General features: G+C 39.0%; 1 protein-coding gene across 1 annotated transcript in view; it reads right to left on the bottom strand.

The window, feature by feature from the left end:
• Nucleotides 1-8,979: 8,979 nt before the first annotated feature.
• The window catches only part of GOLPH3 (golgi phosphoprotein 3), a 53,344-nt gene continuing 45,565 nt past the window's right edge, over nt 8,980-16,758 (bottom strand). The window contains exon 4 of the mRNA XM_082624157.1: nt 8,980-10,879. Coding sequence (XP_082480283.1) covers nt 10,455-10,879 — 425 coding nt within the window. The 3' untranslated portion in view covers nt 8,980-10,454. The remainder of the gene's footprint in view (nt 10,880-16,758) is intronic.

Below are 16,758 nucleotides of genomic sequence, written 5' to 3'. Positions count from 1 at the left end.
GCCCACCTACAGCAATGAAGACCCAACACAGCCAAAAATAAATAAATAAATAAATTTTTTTTAAAAAGAAAGAAATAGCCACAAACCCATTCTATGAACGCTGAAGGCTACATACCAGGTACAATAAATAAAACCTGAGACCAAACTGAAGGAGAACAATGAAATGGGATACAATTCTCTCTGAATGTGAGAAAGCAAAGATGGTATGAAATGAGAGTTGTGAAGAATATCAGAATGTCACCAAAACCCTTAACTTGAAGAAAGGGAATTACAGAAGGTGAGCCCCAGAAAAAGCAGGAAGCACCCAGAATTAGAGCCATTTCCACTCCTCAGAATGGTAGGGAAGGTGAAGTTAAAGGGGAGGCTCATTTTGATTTTCCCAGGCACCTGGTCGGCCTCAGCAGGTCAGAGGAGTTAACAGGGAAGGAATGGTCTGATCTGAGGGGAGCCCCTACCACATACGTTCCTGAAACCAAAGGGCTCAACTGATCCATTCAGAGTTCAGCAGCCTCTGCTCACCCAACCCCGTAAAAGCCACACCAAGCACCGATCACAGCCTTCTTCTCGATCCCCCCAAAGCAGCTGAGTAGATCTGAATAAAGATTAAAATCATCTGGTATCCAACTTTCCTCTCTCATCCTAAGGGAGGAGCTGAATGATGCTTAAACACAGAGCTCTGAAGTATCCATTACTGACCAAATGGCAGGCTTCAGGAGAACCCCACCTTCCCCATTAAACAGGCTCAGCAAGGGCCCTTCTCGTGAATATCAAGCCGGGAAAGGTGGGGGAGGGTGTTGAAACATAGTATGCAAAAGGCAGATAAAAAAAATAATTTGGACAACTACCTTAGGAATCAAAAGAAAATCATAAACACAAACTGATTCATATTCTCAATGCACTCAAAGAGAATGTGGCTTCTAAGAAGCACAAGATCAAAGAAGAGATAAGAAAATCAAATGAGATTAATGTGGATCTGGTAGAACTAAAAAGAACCTGAGGAGACCACCTTACGAAACCAAAGCCATATAAGCATCAAGTCAAATCAGATTGCAGAATACAAGTCAGTGCCATTGAAGATGAACTTGATGAACTTGAAAAATGCTCAGAATACAATGAAAATGGACAAAACAAATTTATAAATAAAATCCTAATTAAATGTAGCCAATGAATCCAATAGTACAATAAAGAAAATACCAAGTCTAAGTGATGTTAACTCCAGGAATGCATGAATGATTTGGAATTAAGAAATCTATAAATGTAAATGTAGAATGTAGTTCATTATATCAGTAGGACACACACACACACACACAAATCCTGTGAAAGACATACTTTTTTAAAAGCCTGCTTCAAACTCTTCATGGAAAAACTCCAGAATCATTCCCATTAGATTCAGGAATACACACAAAAATGATGTTCACTGCTGTTATTGTTGGATAACAATATTCTAGAGGTACAAGCCAGTACAATTAGACAAAAAATTTTTTAAAGAGGTATAAATAGAAGAAACAAATATATCATAGTGTGCACAGATGTATCTAGGTACTTGTAAGCACAAACACAACAATTTAAAAACTGTTAAAATATTAGAATTCAGTAAAGTTGGCTATCAGAAATCATCCACCAAAACAAGAGCTTTCTTATTTATAAATAATAACCACTTAAAACATATTATAAGAGGAAACACAATAGTAACTAAAAATACATTTAACTTTGGCAAGGACTGGCAAGACCTAAAAGAGGGCTTCCCTGGTGGCGCAGTGGTTGAGTCCGCCTGCCGATGCAGGGGACACGGGTTCGAGCCCTGTTCTGGGAAGATCCCACATGCCACGGAGCGGCTGGGCCTGTCAGCCATGGCTGCTGAGCCTGCGCGTCCGGAGCCTGTGCTCCGCAACAGGAGAGGCCACAACAGTGAGAGGCCCACGTACCACAAAAAAAAAAAAAAAAGAATCCGCCTGCCAATGCAGGGGACATGGGTTCCAGCCCTGGTCCGGGAAGATCCCACATGCCGCGGAGCAACTAAGCCAGTGTGCCACAACTACTGAGCCCTCACGCCTAGAGCCCACGAGCCACAACTACTGAAGCCCACGTGCCTAGAGCCCATGCTCTGCAACGAGAAGCCACCACAATAAGAAGCCCGTGCACTGCAACGAAGAGTAGCCCCTGCTCGCCGCAACCAGAGAAAGCCTGCGCGCAGCAACGAAGATACAACACAGCCAGAAAATTAATTAATTAATTATTTACTTTTTAAAAGACCTAAATGAATTACAAAATTCTATTAAGGGACATAAAACCAATAACTCAAACAAATGGGGAGGTTTAGCTTATTCTGGGATAGGATGACAACACTAAAAATCTCAACTCGCCTCAAGCTAGTTTATAAATGTAATATAATTTCAACAGTGATCTCAAAATAATTTTTTAACCTGAAAAAAATTATTCTAAAGTCCATTTGGTAGGATAAACATGTAAAAATAACCAGATTTTGAAAAAGCATAATAAGTGGGGGACTAGCCCTATTACAACATCATCAAAAAAACTACTATAATTAAAAGTGTCTCCTCTTCCATGGACAGCCAAACCACTGGAATAAAGATGACAGATTCTGAATTCAAAGAAAATTCAAAGGGGCATTCTAAGTCAGTAACAGAAAACACAGATTATACAATAGCTGATTTTGGAAAAACTGGCTAAATATTTTAGGGGGGATAAAAACAGCTGGATTCCTTGCAACAAAATCCTTCACAACAAAATAAAATTCCAAAGTCATCATACATAAATTTAAAAGCAAGAAAGGAAAATAAAAATCCATTAAAAGAGCTAAATATACTGTTTTAATCAGAGAGTGAATATGAGGCTAAATACAGAAGCTATAAAGCAAAAGACTCATAATTTAATGAGACTACATACAAACTAAAAACCACTGTGGGCTCTCCCAGCAGATTCAGGCAAGATAACACAACAGTGACACAGTTTGTTTTTTTGGCCGCACCGTACAGCTTGCAGGAATCTCAGTTCCCAGACCAGGGACTGAACCTGGACCACGGCAGTGAAAGCCCAGAATCCTAACCACTAGGCCACCAGGGAACTCCCCAACATAGTTTTTTAATTTCCTCATATCCCACCCATTTCCCCTTCCCCACCACTAACACCACACACATACAACCCAGACCAACTAGTACAGAAAAACCACGGTAAACATCTACAACAAAACTAGGTGTGAAAGTACCCTCACAACCCCCAGAAGGTACGAATGAGCAGGAGTAAACTACTAACAGCAACAAGACCAATTTGGTATCGGAATCTGTACAAGGAGGGTAGAGGGAAGCATCAGGGGCCTCGGATACCCCTAAGACACACACCCACCCTGACACCCTCACCCTCGGCCTCATAATCAACAGGGAAGCCCAGAGGACCGACTGGATAACGGACCCTGAAACCTGAATTGTTCTTTCACTTTCAAAAATGATCAGCCAATGCCCCACACTGAGGAGAAGCTACTGGGAACAGAATCGAAACTGAGCAAGATAAGAACAACAGAGATCAAAAAAAAAAGAAGGTCCAGATAAAGGTGGCTGAGAGTGGCAGAACCAGATCTCAGAAAGCAAACCGCCGTATTTCTTCACACTCAAAAACAGAGGAAGGGGGTCTAGAGAATAAACACAGTTAGAAAAGCTACCCTGACCTGCATCGCCCTTCTAAAACAGGAAAGGTAATTTCATGTAAACATGGGCAACAGAAGACAATCTAGGTCAAATCCCATACAAAGTTATCATAAGAAAAAAAGAGCATGAGGAGAAAATACAATCCCTAGAGACAACAAAAGCACACCAGAAAGACATACCTAGGGAACCAATGAAAATTATAATACCTCAAAATGAGTTAAAATACATCAGGAAAATGACACAAAATATGAATGATATCAACAGAAATTAGAAAAATTCAGAAATTGGTTATTAAAACTCAGGAAAAAGTTAATTTCAGAAAAGACTAAACTAGAAAGATCATTCACAGTAAATAAACAGGATGCCTTAAGAGGAAGAGAAGAGAAAACAGGTAAAACATTTAAAGATCAATAATAAAGAAAAGGGCTTCCCTGGTGGCACAGTGGTTGAGAGTCCGCCTGCCGATGCAAGGGACACAGGTTCGTGCCCTGGTCTGGGAAGATCCCACATGCTGCAGAGCGGCTGGGCCCGTGAGCCATGGCCGCTGAGCCTGCGCATCCAGAGCCTGTGCTCCGCAACAGGAGAGGCCACGACAGTGAGAGGCCCGCGTACAGTAAAAATAAATAAATAAATAAATAAATAAATAATAATAAAGAAGTCAAGCAAAAGTGACCCAAAACAACATACATAATAGCAATCCCCAAAGAAGAAAGCCTGAACAAGGGAACAGAACAATTATTAAAACTTTAATTTTCCTGAAGTTGAGAATAAAAGAAGACTTGATGCTACATATTGAAAGAACACACCAGGTACTTGGGAATACTGATCCAGAACAAGCAACACCAAAACATACTGCAGTAACATCACCGGCAAAAAATCGGGGGAAAAAAATCCCGTGGACCCCAGGCAAAAGAGAATAACGCATTCATGAGGGAAAGAAAATCATGTTATCATCAGACATTGACAGTGACGTTTTAAGCCAAAAAGAACATACTTAAGATACTAAGAAAAAAAAAAAAAGTGACCCAACCATTTTATCCAAACAGAATTTCCAACAAAAGGCTGCAGATAAACTGTTATCAGCATACGAAAACTCAAGGTATACTAGTCTCACAGGCCCTTCCAGAAGAATCTACTAACAAACGAGCAAGACAAGCAGAATGACTGGATAGATGACATAAGGACTGGCGGTGAGCATTAAGCATGTATGTACTTGATTAGTTAAGACTAAAGCAAGAGTTAAAAGGGAGTTACAAGGCAGAGGCAGTGCCAACCACAAAAAGCAGAGGCACTGAACTGTACACTTAAGTGTGGTTGAAATGGTAAATTTTATGTTACGTATATTTTACCACAATAAAAAAGGAGAAATAAAGTACCCTGTAAGTGTACACCAATACTTCTGATTCGAATTTAGAACTACAAGGGTTTTCTATCTTCTGTCTTAAAGCTATAGCTCTACTTTTCCATATCAAGAATCCTACTTCTCATCAAGGAAAATGATGATGATAAAAGAATGTTAATTTCCACAAGTTCAGGATACTTAAAGAAAATTAATCAGTCACCTTTGGAGAATGCTTTGGAACCAAGTCTATTTTGAAAACTGGTAAATAAAATGTAGAAATTCTCCTACCTTTCCTTTATGAACTGTACTAAAAGGTATTGTAGGTAAGGTTAAGTTTCTCTTTACAGAAATATTTTAGCTAATAAACAAAGAAGAAATGATAACAGTTAAAATATCACCACACGCAACCTCAATAAATCACAGGATCTAAGAACTGAACAGCAAGATTGCTATCACAAACCATCACAAAAAAGAGAGACACCACGTGCTTCCGGATGAAAGAACACACCACCACCGATGAAACAGGTGCCTACACAAACCAACCCGAATTTGACGCAGCCTCAGATCTAACGCCCAATTCTCAGGAAGTAGAGGTCAATAAAACACATTAAACGACACTATGTGGATACTACAATCAGCAAAATCCAAACAACAGGACAAGGGATCCAATTTTATCAACAAATATTCCTCAAGGAAAAAAATAAGAGATGAGGGAAAGAACTTATAGATTGAGAGAAACTAAAAAAGACATATAAAATGAAAAATGAAACAGAACAAAATTATTAAAGATGAATACTGGGTTGGGATAGAGACTTAAGGGAGGTTGTAACTAGGAGGAAGCCTTGAACAGCTTCTGGACAGCTGGCAAGGTTCTATCTCCTGGCCTGGGTGATGGCTGCAAGCATGTTCGCCTTAAGATAATCCACTAGCCTATACATTAGTTTATGAGATTTTCCATTTGTATTTTAATCATAAAAATTACATGAAACCTTTATATACACATATAATTACACATATTTTTCATGATTTTTATATTTGTTATATTTAATCATACCTCCCCAAATTTTTATGAAATATATATATATATCCCCAAAACTGAATACCATGCTGATCTCTTTAGTATGATAATTAAGGTCTCCACAGATTCCATGCTTAAGCACTACTGCACCTTACACTTTTCTGAATTGTTAAAAAAAAAAAAAAAAAGGAAAAAAAATACTTACCATATATACCAACTCCAAAGACTGAGAAAAACAATTGCATCACAGACACAGGGTTAATATCCACAATATATGGAAAGTCCTGGTGAATCAATACATAAAAAGATCAATACCCTAAATTAGAAAAATGAATAAAGAACATGATCAGGTAGTTCACAGAAAAAAAAAAACAAATTACCAATAAAGATAGTAAATGATAATCAACCCTTCGATAATTAAAATAATTTGACCATTCTCCTCACTATTACCTTGGCAAAGACCAGGATTGATGACACCCTCTACGGTATTAGCTAAGGTGTGGGGAAACCAGCATTCACGTTATTTGAAGTGGAACTTAACATGAATCTTAGAAAATTTGGCTTTATCTTTTACATTTTCAAGGCACAGTCTTTGAGCAAACTTACTTCTATTAATTCCTCCTATAAAAATCAAATATAAAGATATGTACAAAAATATACGTTACAATGTTTGTAATAATGAACATGAGAAGAATCCAAATGTCCATTAATGGGAGAAATTATACAATGAAGCCAAAAATGATTAAAGAGAATGATGTGTGCTTATTCTGAAAGTTCTCTATAATGTAAGGGCAAAAAGTAAATTGCACACCAGTATATAATGATGCTAGTGGGAATCACAGTTATACCACTGCTCTATCAGGAGTAATTGCCTACATAATTCTAATATTGGGCTGAGGAAGTATGGGTATCAATCTAACTTTACCATCCATGCCTCTTTGAAGAGTAAGTAGCCTGCAAGGTGACAAACCTTAATATCACTTCCTTACTTGGTGCTATTAAAGAACATACGACATTCATGCAGAACTTACAAGAGTCAGGGCTATCATTCTGGGACCCAGTGGGCTGCAATGAATTAGAAATTACCTCAGGTTGTCAGTCATCTTGATCGGGATGAAAGTGAAATGGAACAATGTTATCTGACAATATAAATATCTGCATTTAAGATGGAGAGGCCACTGAGTTGGAATTAAACTTCATAAATACCTCACATAGACTTGTGACTAGTGGTTTCCATGTTCCTGGGGCAAGAGTAGCCATGCATGGCAGTCATGGACTCCTGTCATCATCAGGCTGGATGTCATCACTCATTGGTCCTATATTGCCACTGAACCACACACCAGCCCCTCTCACTTTCCTTCAGGTGGTGGCCAAATTCAAGGGTTTGTCATACTTTAAAAGTATTGTACCCACCTGTTTGCAAACGAGGGGAAGAACTGAGTAACGTAATGCATCAGAGGCCACAAGGCAATCTTGCTTCAGCAGGCCAGGGATTTCTTGGCCAACTGACATCTGATGATGCTTCGTTCTCCTGAGAATATATAGAACTAGTCAACTTTTTCACCTCCAAAAGATAATTTATGTAAGTTATACCAAGATATCAGAATAAAGCAGGGATATCCTTTTATCATTGTATTTTGCACCACCATGAGAATTTTTTGCATGCCCGCTATTGTGGTTTTTGTCTCTGTTAAGGAAAAGAAGCCCCCTCCTAGTCCCCAAATAAGAAAGGAAAAATTATGGTTGAATGCCATTACTGTTTTCAATCACTTCAGGATTAAAAGCTCAAACACTTACCAGATAATGTGAGACTGGGCAACCCCTCCTCTCCAAGCCTGTTCTTCATTAAATGAAGATAGTAATTGCAGTTTTGGGAGGTGAAAACAAGATATAAAATACTTTACTAGGCAAAGAGCATGCATTCAGGAAGTTTCCTTCCTTTCTCCCTTCTGTTACAGCATTGTTCCAGACCAGGTTATTCTAAGGAACACTCAGCAATTAAACATATGAATAAATCGATTTATTATTGCAAAGTTTTATTATATTAAAACTCACTGCCTGATTCTTGGATCTGAAGGCTTTTAACCAAAGTGGCATAAGCCTGTGGACATACTGCTCCTTCCACACAGAATAATGTCCCTGGAGTCACACCATTCCTGCTTGCAGAGAACTGTAAACAGCGGCCTTCTACAGGAAGGAGTTCTAGATAACACCCTCCCCTCTGGACCGTACCACTTGTCCTCTCCTCTGGAGACACAAACGTGTACTGAAGTTGAGGTTACACCCAGGTAGAGCTGACGGGCACTCTGCTCTGAAACAAACGCTGACAGAAGTTTGGGCGAGGCCCTTTCCCCCCTTCCTTGAGAATACAGATGAGGCTTATAAAGCCAAGAATACCTTAGAAACAACCATCACCTCATTTCTAAAATCTCTGCTGGAGGAAAACAGTAAATCTTCACCTAAAAGGAAATTTCAGGACATGGTATAAGTTTCAAGTATCCATTTTGTGGGAAGAAACTATAAATTAATACTTTCTATACTTAATTACCACCAGTAGTTATCATTTTTGGAGGTAAAGGAGGTTATTTTAATGGAGAAAAAAAATCTTTTTTCATGAGTTAAAACAGCAATTGGCAAACCAATGCCCATGGCCAGCTGCCTATTTTTGTAAATGAAGTTTTACTGGAATACAGTCTCACCCATTTATTTGTATTGTCTATGGCAACTTTCATTCAGCAGAGTTGAGTAGTTGCAATACCATATATGGCTCACAAAGCCTAAAATATTTTCTTAAAATATTTTCTATCTGGCCCAGTAAGAAAAAGTTTGCCAACCCCTGCGTAGAAATATTGCCATACTAAATAAACTAAGGCTAAGTAAAACTTCAGAAAGAAAACTAAAACCACAATAATCAGAATACAAAAATACAAATGACATGCTTGCTCTGATTCAGGCACTTTCAAGATCATAGTTTATTTATTACTTCAGATAAAAAGATAGTATACATATTAGGGAATCCCTTAAAATTCAACTCTAGAGTTATACACCATCTAGTACTTCTGAATTGAATGTTAACCAAAAAAGTCTCTAAACACCTGAAAGCCCCACTAGTAACATGAACTATGGTAATAAAAAATTTGACATTTAATTTGTTCAATATATAGTATTTACATTATGAAACCAATGGTGATACGATAAACAGTGATAAAGAAATAGTAAAAATAAACTCTAAAAAGCAAAGGTTTATATTCTTACAATGTGCTAATCATCATAATTGTATATAAAAATTAAAACATAGCAGAGCTGTTACAAAACTCTTAATCATCTGAGTTGTAGTCGTTACTTGCTAACGATTTACATGCAACATCTGCTAGTGCTGACATCTGATTTTTTTCCCCCAAGAAAGTGTGAGTAGATATTTATTTAAGAGCAGACATTAATTTACTTGTGGACAGAAAAAGATAAAACTGTACTCAAGATTAGTACTGGTCACAAGCCTCTTCTCTACAGAAATGATAAAAATAATAAGACTGAAAAAAATTCCAGAAAGGAGATGCATAGGCAAAGAGTACCATGAATGGCACAGCTCAAAAAATCTTGGGACCAATTAGACACACGTTTTCTCTCTCCTTCAATGATGAGAGGTCTATTTTGCCATCAAATTACAATGACTGTAGCAAGTAAGGGGCACCAGGTGTACAACTAATTAAACCCTGCAAAATACTAAGATGGGCAGTGGTGGCCAGAAGAAGGAACAACTTCTATATAATTCAAACTATATACAGCATAACTGGAATGCAGCTCATCCCAAACTGGCTGTGTGAAACAATTGGACCTTTATGATTTAATAGTTAAAATTATGACAAGTGTAATAATACAATAGATTTACATGGAAAGCAAGATCCAAGGGGCACTTTATATTATTTACTGTGTATTTCAATTTAAAAATAATTTTGCTAAGTATACATCTCAACTGAGGTCTATGTATAAAATGTCCTAATAGATACAGATATTTACCTTTGGTGAGTTAAAGGCCTTTTTGTGACTTCTGTCTGAATTGCAGGCAGAATGCGAGATGTATATGCACATGTGGGAGAAACTCAACCTGAGGTAATCCAAAAGATGTGCGTGTGAGGAACCTGGAGGTACTCTGACGGTCAAAGCACACCAGAACCCAAATGGGCAACAGTGAGGATGGCAACGAGCAATGGAATGCCAGTATGGCGGTGAAACTTTTTTCACAACAGAAAGAGGAAGGCCTCTCGTACCAGCAGAATCCTGCATACATACACAAAAAAAAGGCCACCCACCATTTCATAGAACAAAAGCCAATTACAGTGTGGGAAGTACAAACTGCAGAAAACCAGGAGTCCCTGGAAGAAAAACGACTGGTTCCCGCGAGAGAAAGGAGGACGCTCGGTTCTGTGCAGGGTCACTTGGTGAAGGCGGCCACCACCGCCCACAGCACCTCGTTGGTGCTGGCCTTCAGACACTCCACCTCAGGGTCTAAGTCCAGGAGCTGCCGCACCCGCTTGGTGGCTAGATCGTACTGCTCGTCCAGGAGGGGCGCGAACGCGTTCTCCAGGACGTCCGAGGCGTGGGCCAGGTAGATGAGGGCCAGCAGGCGCTTGTCCATGCGGTGAGGGTCATTCACCCATTTGTCGAGAACGGCTTCCTGCACCTTCTTGATGAGGCGCTGCTTTATGTTGTTGTTGGTGAGGGGATGTGTCGTCATGTCAAAAAGAAGGAAGTTCTGTTTCTCGGTTGTCAACACGCCCTTTTCTACCAGGTTTTTAGCTAATCGTTCCCGCACGTTTCTTAACTGATAATGCAATTTTAACGGATTCCACGTCTCACCTAAAAGAAAGATTCCCAAAGTTAGAAATGACAGATATTATCTGCTAATCTTATTAAATTGTGTACTGTTAAAATGAACAGCAACATTTGACTTTTTTTCCTCCAGAGAAACAGAAGAAAATCCAACTATGTTTTCTTGCCAACTAAACCATGAACCCCTTGATGGCCAGGCCTTTGGTTTCTAAGCACCTGGCACATGATTTTCAGGCACAACAGTTAGTCAAGCTGAAAGCGGTCTCCAAACCAGTTCCCCTAATGCGGAATAAGCCAAATATCAATATTAAATTATGTTTGGCTTCTCTCTAGCTACTGTCAAAAAGCAGCCACTAGCAAAATATAAGATTTCTTTTCTGTTAAACACCCATCTGCAACAAAAAGAGAAAAGAATTAAAAAGTTTCCTGATTAATAAGTTATTCCTGAACTGCTACATATACCTGACCTATAAAGCTGGGAAAGCCTGTTTAGGCAATCTTATTCTTTGCTGACAAATAATATAAACCTAATTATAGAAGGACAAAACATTTTCATCATTTTAATCTTGTCATCTATGCGTATTTCCCTTTGAGACAGAAATGCTTAAAATAAAACCAAGGGACTTCCCAGGCGGTCCAGTGGTTTAAGACTTCACCTTCCAATGCAGGAGGTACGGGTTGGATCCCTGGTCGGGGAGCTAAGATCCCACATGCCTTGTGGCCAAAAAACAACAACAAAAAACACACAAAAAAATGCCCAGAAGCAATACTGTAACAAATTCAATAAAGACTTTAAAAATGGTCCACATCAGGGCTTCCCTGGTGGCACAGTGGCTGGGAGTCTGCCTGCCGATGTGGGGGATGCGGGTTCGTGCCCCGGTCTGGGGGGATCCCGCATGCCGCGGAGCAGCTGGGCCCGTGTGCCATGGCCGCTGGGCCTGCGTGTCCGGAGCCTGTGCTCCGCGGCGGGAGGGGCCACAGCGGTGAGAGGCCCGCGTAGCGCAAAAAAAAAAAAGGTCCACATCAAAAAAAATCTTAAAAAAAAAAAAACTAAAAACTAAATATTTTTCACTAAAAGTTTTTTTCTTTATAGAAGACTAGAAGGAAATACATCAAAATATTAATCTTGATTATTTGGGGGATTATATGTGACAAATTTTTTTTTTGTACTTTTTGTATTTTCCAAATAATCTCCAATGAACATGTAACTATTTGGGTAATTTGAAAAAAATACTATAGTAACTTTCTAAATTGGGACATGTTAGAGATCAACCACTGGCACTTTTATTATATGCAAAAGCTGAAATTTTATAATATTGAGAAAAAACAAATTGTACTGTCTACTACAGCAGCCATTAACTATATAGGGCTATTAAATTTAAATTAATAAAAAAACTCAGGGAATTCCCTGGCAGTCCAGTGGTTAGGACTCCACGCTTCCACTGCAGGGGGCCCAGGTTCGATCCCTGGTCAAGGAGCTAAGATCCTACAAGCCCTGCGGCACAGCCAAATAAATAAATAAGCAGGGAAAACAACTCAGTTCCTCAGTTGCCCTAGCCACGTTTCAAGTGCTCAATAGCCAAGTGGGGCTAGAGGTTACTGAGCGGACATCACAGAAATAAAACATTTCCATTGTTGCAGAAAGCTCTAGTGGAAAGTGCTGCCTTAAAATGTATTAGTATTCAAAATTATTTTGCCATATGACTTAACACTGAAGAATATGGGGCTATGATTGAGTAATCAGTCTTGGACTTGCCTTCTGGAGTTAAACAATTAGAAACCTGCATAAAATATATGAAACAACTGTTCAGATGCTAGTCAAAAGGCAGCCCAGAGCTGTGACCTTTGAGAGGAACCTCACTGAGCCCTACTACTGCCCAAGCTTACTACCCAAAGGCACATGCCAGGCAGCAGAGCAGAACAGAAGACCTCAAGTAGAGCACAGGACTCACACTGTATAAAAAGGCAGAGATCAGAGCTGGGGGAGGCTAAGGCAGCTGGAATATGCAAGGCAGAGAGCACTGGAGAAGAGGGGACTATGCAGAATAAGAGCTCTAGAAATCTGCGTCGTGTTCGCTTGAGTCTGGCTAAAAACAAAGCCACATGTGTTATGGTGAGAAACTCCACAGAACAAGGTAAAAAAAAAAAAATCAAGAAAGTTGTAATGTGAACAATTCCAAGAGTTCACACAGGGCTAGGGAAAATTTGAATTGCAATTAGACTCAGTGGAAAGGTCTCACTGAACACCCAGGACATTCAGAAAGGATTCCAGAAGGATCACATCTTAGTAATAGGGCTAAACTAGCCCTTGAGTAAAGGCTACTCCAGACCTGGCCTAACAAAGCTTACAAACAAACTGATCCACAAGTAACTTAACTGCCTAGCAAAACAAATTTCAACAGTTTTTAAAGACAAACAAAATTCAGCACACAACAACATAGCATTCACAATGTCCAGCATCCAATAAAAATTACTAGGCTTGTGAAGAAGCAGGAGAATGTGACCCAAAACTAAGGGGAAAAAAAAATCAACAAAAACAGTCAAACAGGGACTTCCCTGGTGTCTTCCCAGTGGTTAAGACCCTGCACTTCCACTGCAGGGGGCGCAGGTTCGATCCCTGGGTAGGGAACTAGGATCCCGCATGCCACACAACCAAAGAAAAAAGTCAACCAAATCTGACCTGACCCAGGAATGATAGAGACAATGGCATTAGCAGACAAGGAGTTTAAAATGGCTATTATAAATATCTAAATAATTTAAAGGAAAACATGAGCACAATGAAGAGAAAATGAGAGCTTTTCTTTTTTAAAGGCTAAATGATCTGGAACTGCCATTTTATATTTTGTTATTCACGCTGTAAAACTAGGGACTTGAAAAAAAACTGTCAATTAAATAATGAAGAAATAGTACCATGAATCATTATGAAAGTCATCTTCTACATTTAAAGAAAACATAACCACGACTTCCCTGACAGTCCAGTAGTTAAGACTCCATGCTTCCACTGCAGGGGGCACGGCTTCAATCCCTGGTCAGGGGACTAAGATCCCACATGACATGAGGCACAGCCAAAAATATTAAAAGCAAAAAATAAAAATAAAGAAAACAAGATAACCTTTTCAAATAAAAAACCCTGGCAAATCAGCTTCCACAAAAAGAAAAACAATCATTGCATTCAATTTCCTTGATAACTTCAAAAAGTAAAAGAGCTGAAATATATTTGGGGCCCTATTAGATTTTAAAACTTAATAGTATAAAAGAAAACTATAACTCAATAATAAATGAAATTCTACTTACTTTCAATTTCTGGTGTTAAATTAGCCCACACCTACATTTAATGTTAAGAAATCATTAACAAAAACAAAAACAGAGAAATCATTAATAGTTACTTGATGAAGCACTACACAGCATAATAGGTTATGAGAGCAAGCTCTGGAGCCAGACTGTTTGGATTTGAATTCCAATTTGGTCATTTCCTAGCAGTGCAACCCTGGGCAAGGCTTCTTACCTATTCCTCTTGTCTTTTCATCTGTAAAGCGATGAAAACAACTCTTTCCAGCTCACAAGGGTTAATATGAGGATTAAGTTAAAGACATATCAAGTTCTTAGAATAGAGCCTGGTACATGGTAAGCTCACAATAAATGTTAGCTATTATTATTTATCCATGTGCATAATCAGCACTTTGGCAGAAAGAGTTTATCCTATTTATAATGGTCTAAAAAAATCATACTAGGTACTGAGAATGCAGACATTAGTAACACATATTTCTTTTTTTAAAATTTATTTATTTAATTTATTTATTTTTGGCTGCGTTGGGTCTTCGGTGCTGCACATAGGCTTTCTCTACTTGCGACGAGCAGGGGCTACTCTGCGTTGTGGTGCACGGGCTTCTCACTGTGGTGGCTTCTCTTGTTGCAGAGCACGGGCTCTAGGCACGCAGGCTTCAGTAGTTGTGGCATGCAGGCTCAGTAGTTGTGGTGCACAGGCTTAGTTGCTCCGTGGCATGTGGGATCTTTCCAGACCAGGGCTTGAACCCGTGTCCCCTGCATTGGCAGGTGAATTCTTAACCACTGCGCCACCAGGGAAGTCCTAGTAACACACATTTCTAACTCTAGAAATTTTAAATCAAATGAAGGGAACTTTCATAATATAACAACTAACTGTACTTAACTGGCTAGAATAAGATGAAAATAGGGTCATAAAAACAATATGAACCAAGAGCCCAGAGGAATAAGAAATTACTTGAGTTTGATGTTAAGGGCATGCATCTTTCAAAGGTTAGTTATGACTTTCATTTTTCAATTGTTGTACCAACACACTGTCTCCCCAATAAATGCCTGCCGTAACTTTCACCCGACAGTTTGGGTTTTGTTTTGTGTTTTCTTTCTTTTTTTTTTTGCGGTACGCGGGCCTCTCCCGTTGCAGAGCACAGGCTCCGGATGCGCAGGCTCAGTGGCCATGGCTCACGGGCCCAGCTGCTCCGTGGCATGTGGGATCTTTCCCAGACCGGGGCACGAACCCGTGTCCCCTCCATCGGCAGGCGGACTCTCAACCACTGCGCCACCAGGGAAGCCCTCCTCAGATATTTTTTAAAAATGAAAAAACTCTGTAAGCAGAAAGCTGAACCAGTATGGGTAATATGTAAATGTTGTTTGATACTATTTTGAACACCCCAAAAAAGGCACAATAAAATAACTGAGTGGTGAGACTTCCCTGGTGGTACAGTGGTTAAGAATCCACCTGCCAATGCAGGGGACACGGGTTTGAGCCCTGGTCCAGGAAGATCCCAGATGCCATGGAGCAACTAAGCCCGTGCGTCACAACTACTGAAGCCTGTGCGCCTAGAGCCTGTGCTGCGCATCAAGAGAAGCCACCGCAATGAGAAGCCTGTGCACCACAATGAAGAGTAGCCCCTGCTCGCTGCAAGTAGAGAAAACCCGTGTGCAGCAACAAAGACCCAATGCAGCCAAATATAAACAAACAAACAAACATAAATAAATAAATAACTGAGTGGTGAAAGTGTCTTGGCATCCTGACATTTCTACCTTTTATTTTATTTTTTTCTCTTTGGGCTTTTGTTTTTTAAATTTTTAAATTTTAGTTGATTTACACTTCTGTCTTTTATTTTAAAAGAACCAAATTAATCTAAATCCAAAGAATAAAGTTACCCCTGAGATTAGCATACTTAAGACAACAGTATAAACTGGGATGGGAGGAGGGGAGTTGGTTAAGTGAAGAGAAGATACAATAAAGGTTTAACCTGTACTATCTACTAAAAGATTTAGCTGCTTCAGTTTAAGCAGAATGTGGAATATCTTTTAAATATACTGTAACAAACCCCCAATGGAGGAATAATGTTCAAAATTCTAGATTAAAAGATGTTACTGTGATCCATATTGTCATTCATCCTAAATTACTCACTATGCAAAAAAGACTTTATAAGTTATACAAGCAAATTTTAAATGTATAGAATTTATTTATAGTTCACTCTTTTATAAAGGAAACTGTGAGAAGTATATACGGAGAGGAAAAGTTCTCTAAAGGTTGTTTATATCCCACTGCCCAACAATTATTTCAGTGAAAATGACATACTGGCAGGCACCTAAATAACTTCACTACAAAAAACTTCCATCTTCCTTGACATCATGTGACCAAAAAAAAGCAGCTTTGTTCACAAATTTGGCAGTCTAGCGACACCTTGTGACCAAACTGATCAGTTACATGTCTTAAGACTTCAGAAAGCAAAAAATACTATTCTTGAAAACAGAAAGTAGTTATTAAACTTTTTACTCTTTGCCTCAAATACACGTATTTATTCATTTTTTAAATTAACAAGATATATAAGTAATATTTAAATATCAGTAATTTTAACATGTATATATGCACACTGTAAGTAACAGTAAGATGA

The sequence above is a fragment of the Mesoplodon mirus genome (assembly GCF_964341445.2).
Source record: "Mesoplodon mirus genome assembly, chromosome: 5".
Taxonomy (NCBI): domain Eukaryota; kingdom Metazoa; phylum Chordata; class Mammalia; order Artiodactyla; family Ziphiidae; genus Mesoplodon; species Mesoplodon mirus.
Note: the sequence above shows the minus strand (reverse complement) of the source record. Positions and strands in the feature narration are given on the sequence as shown.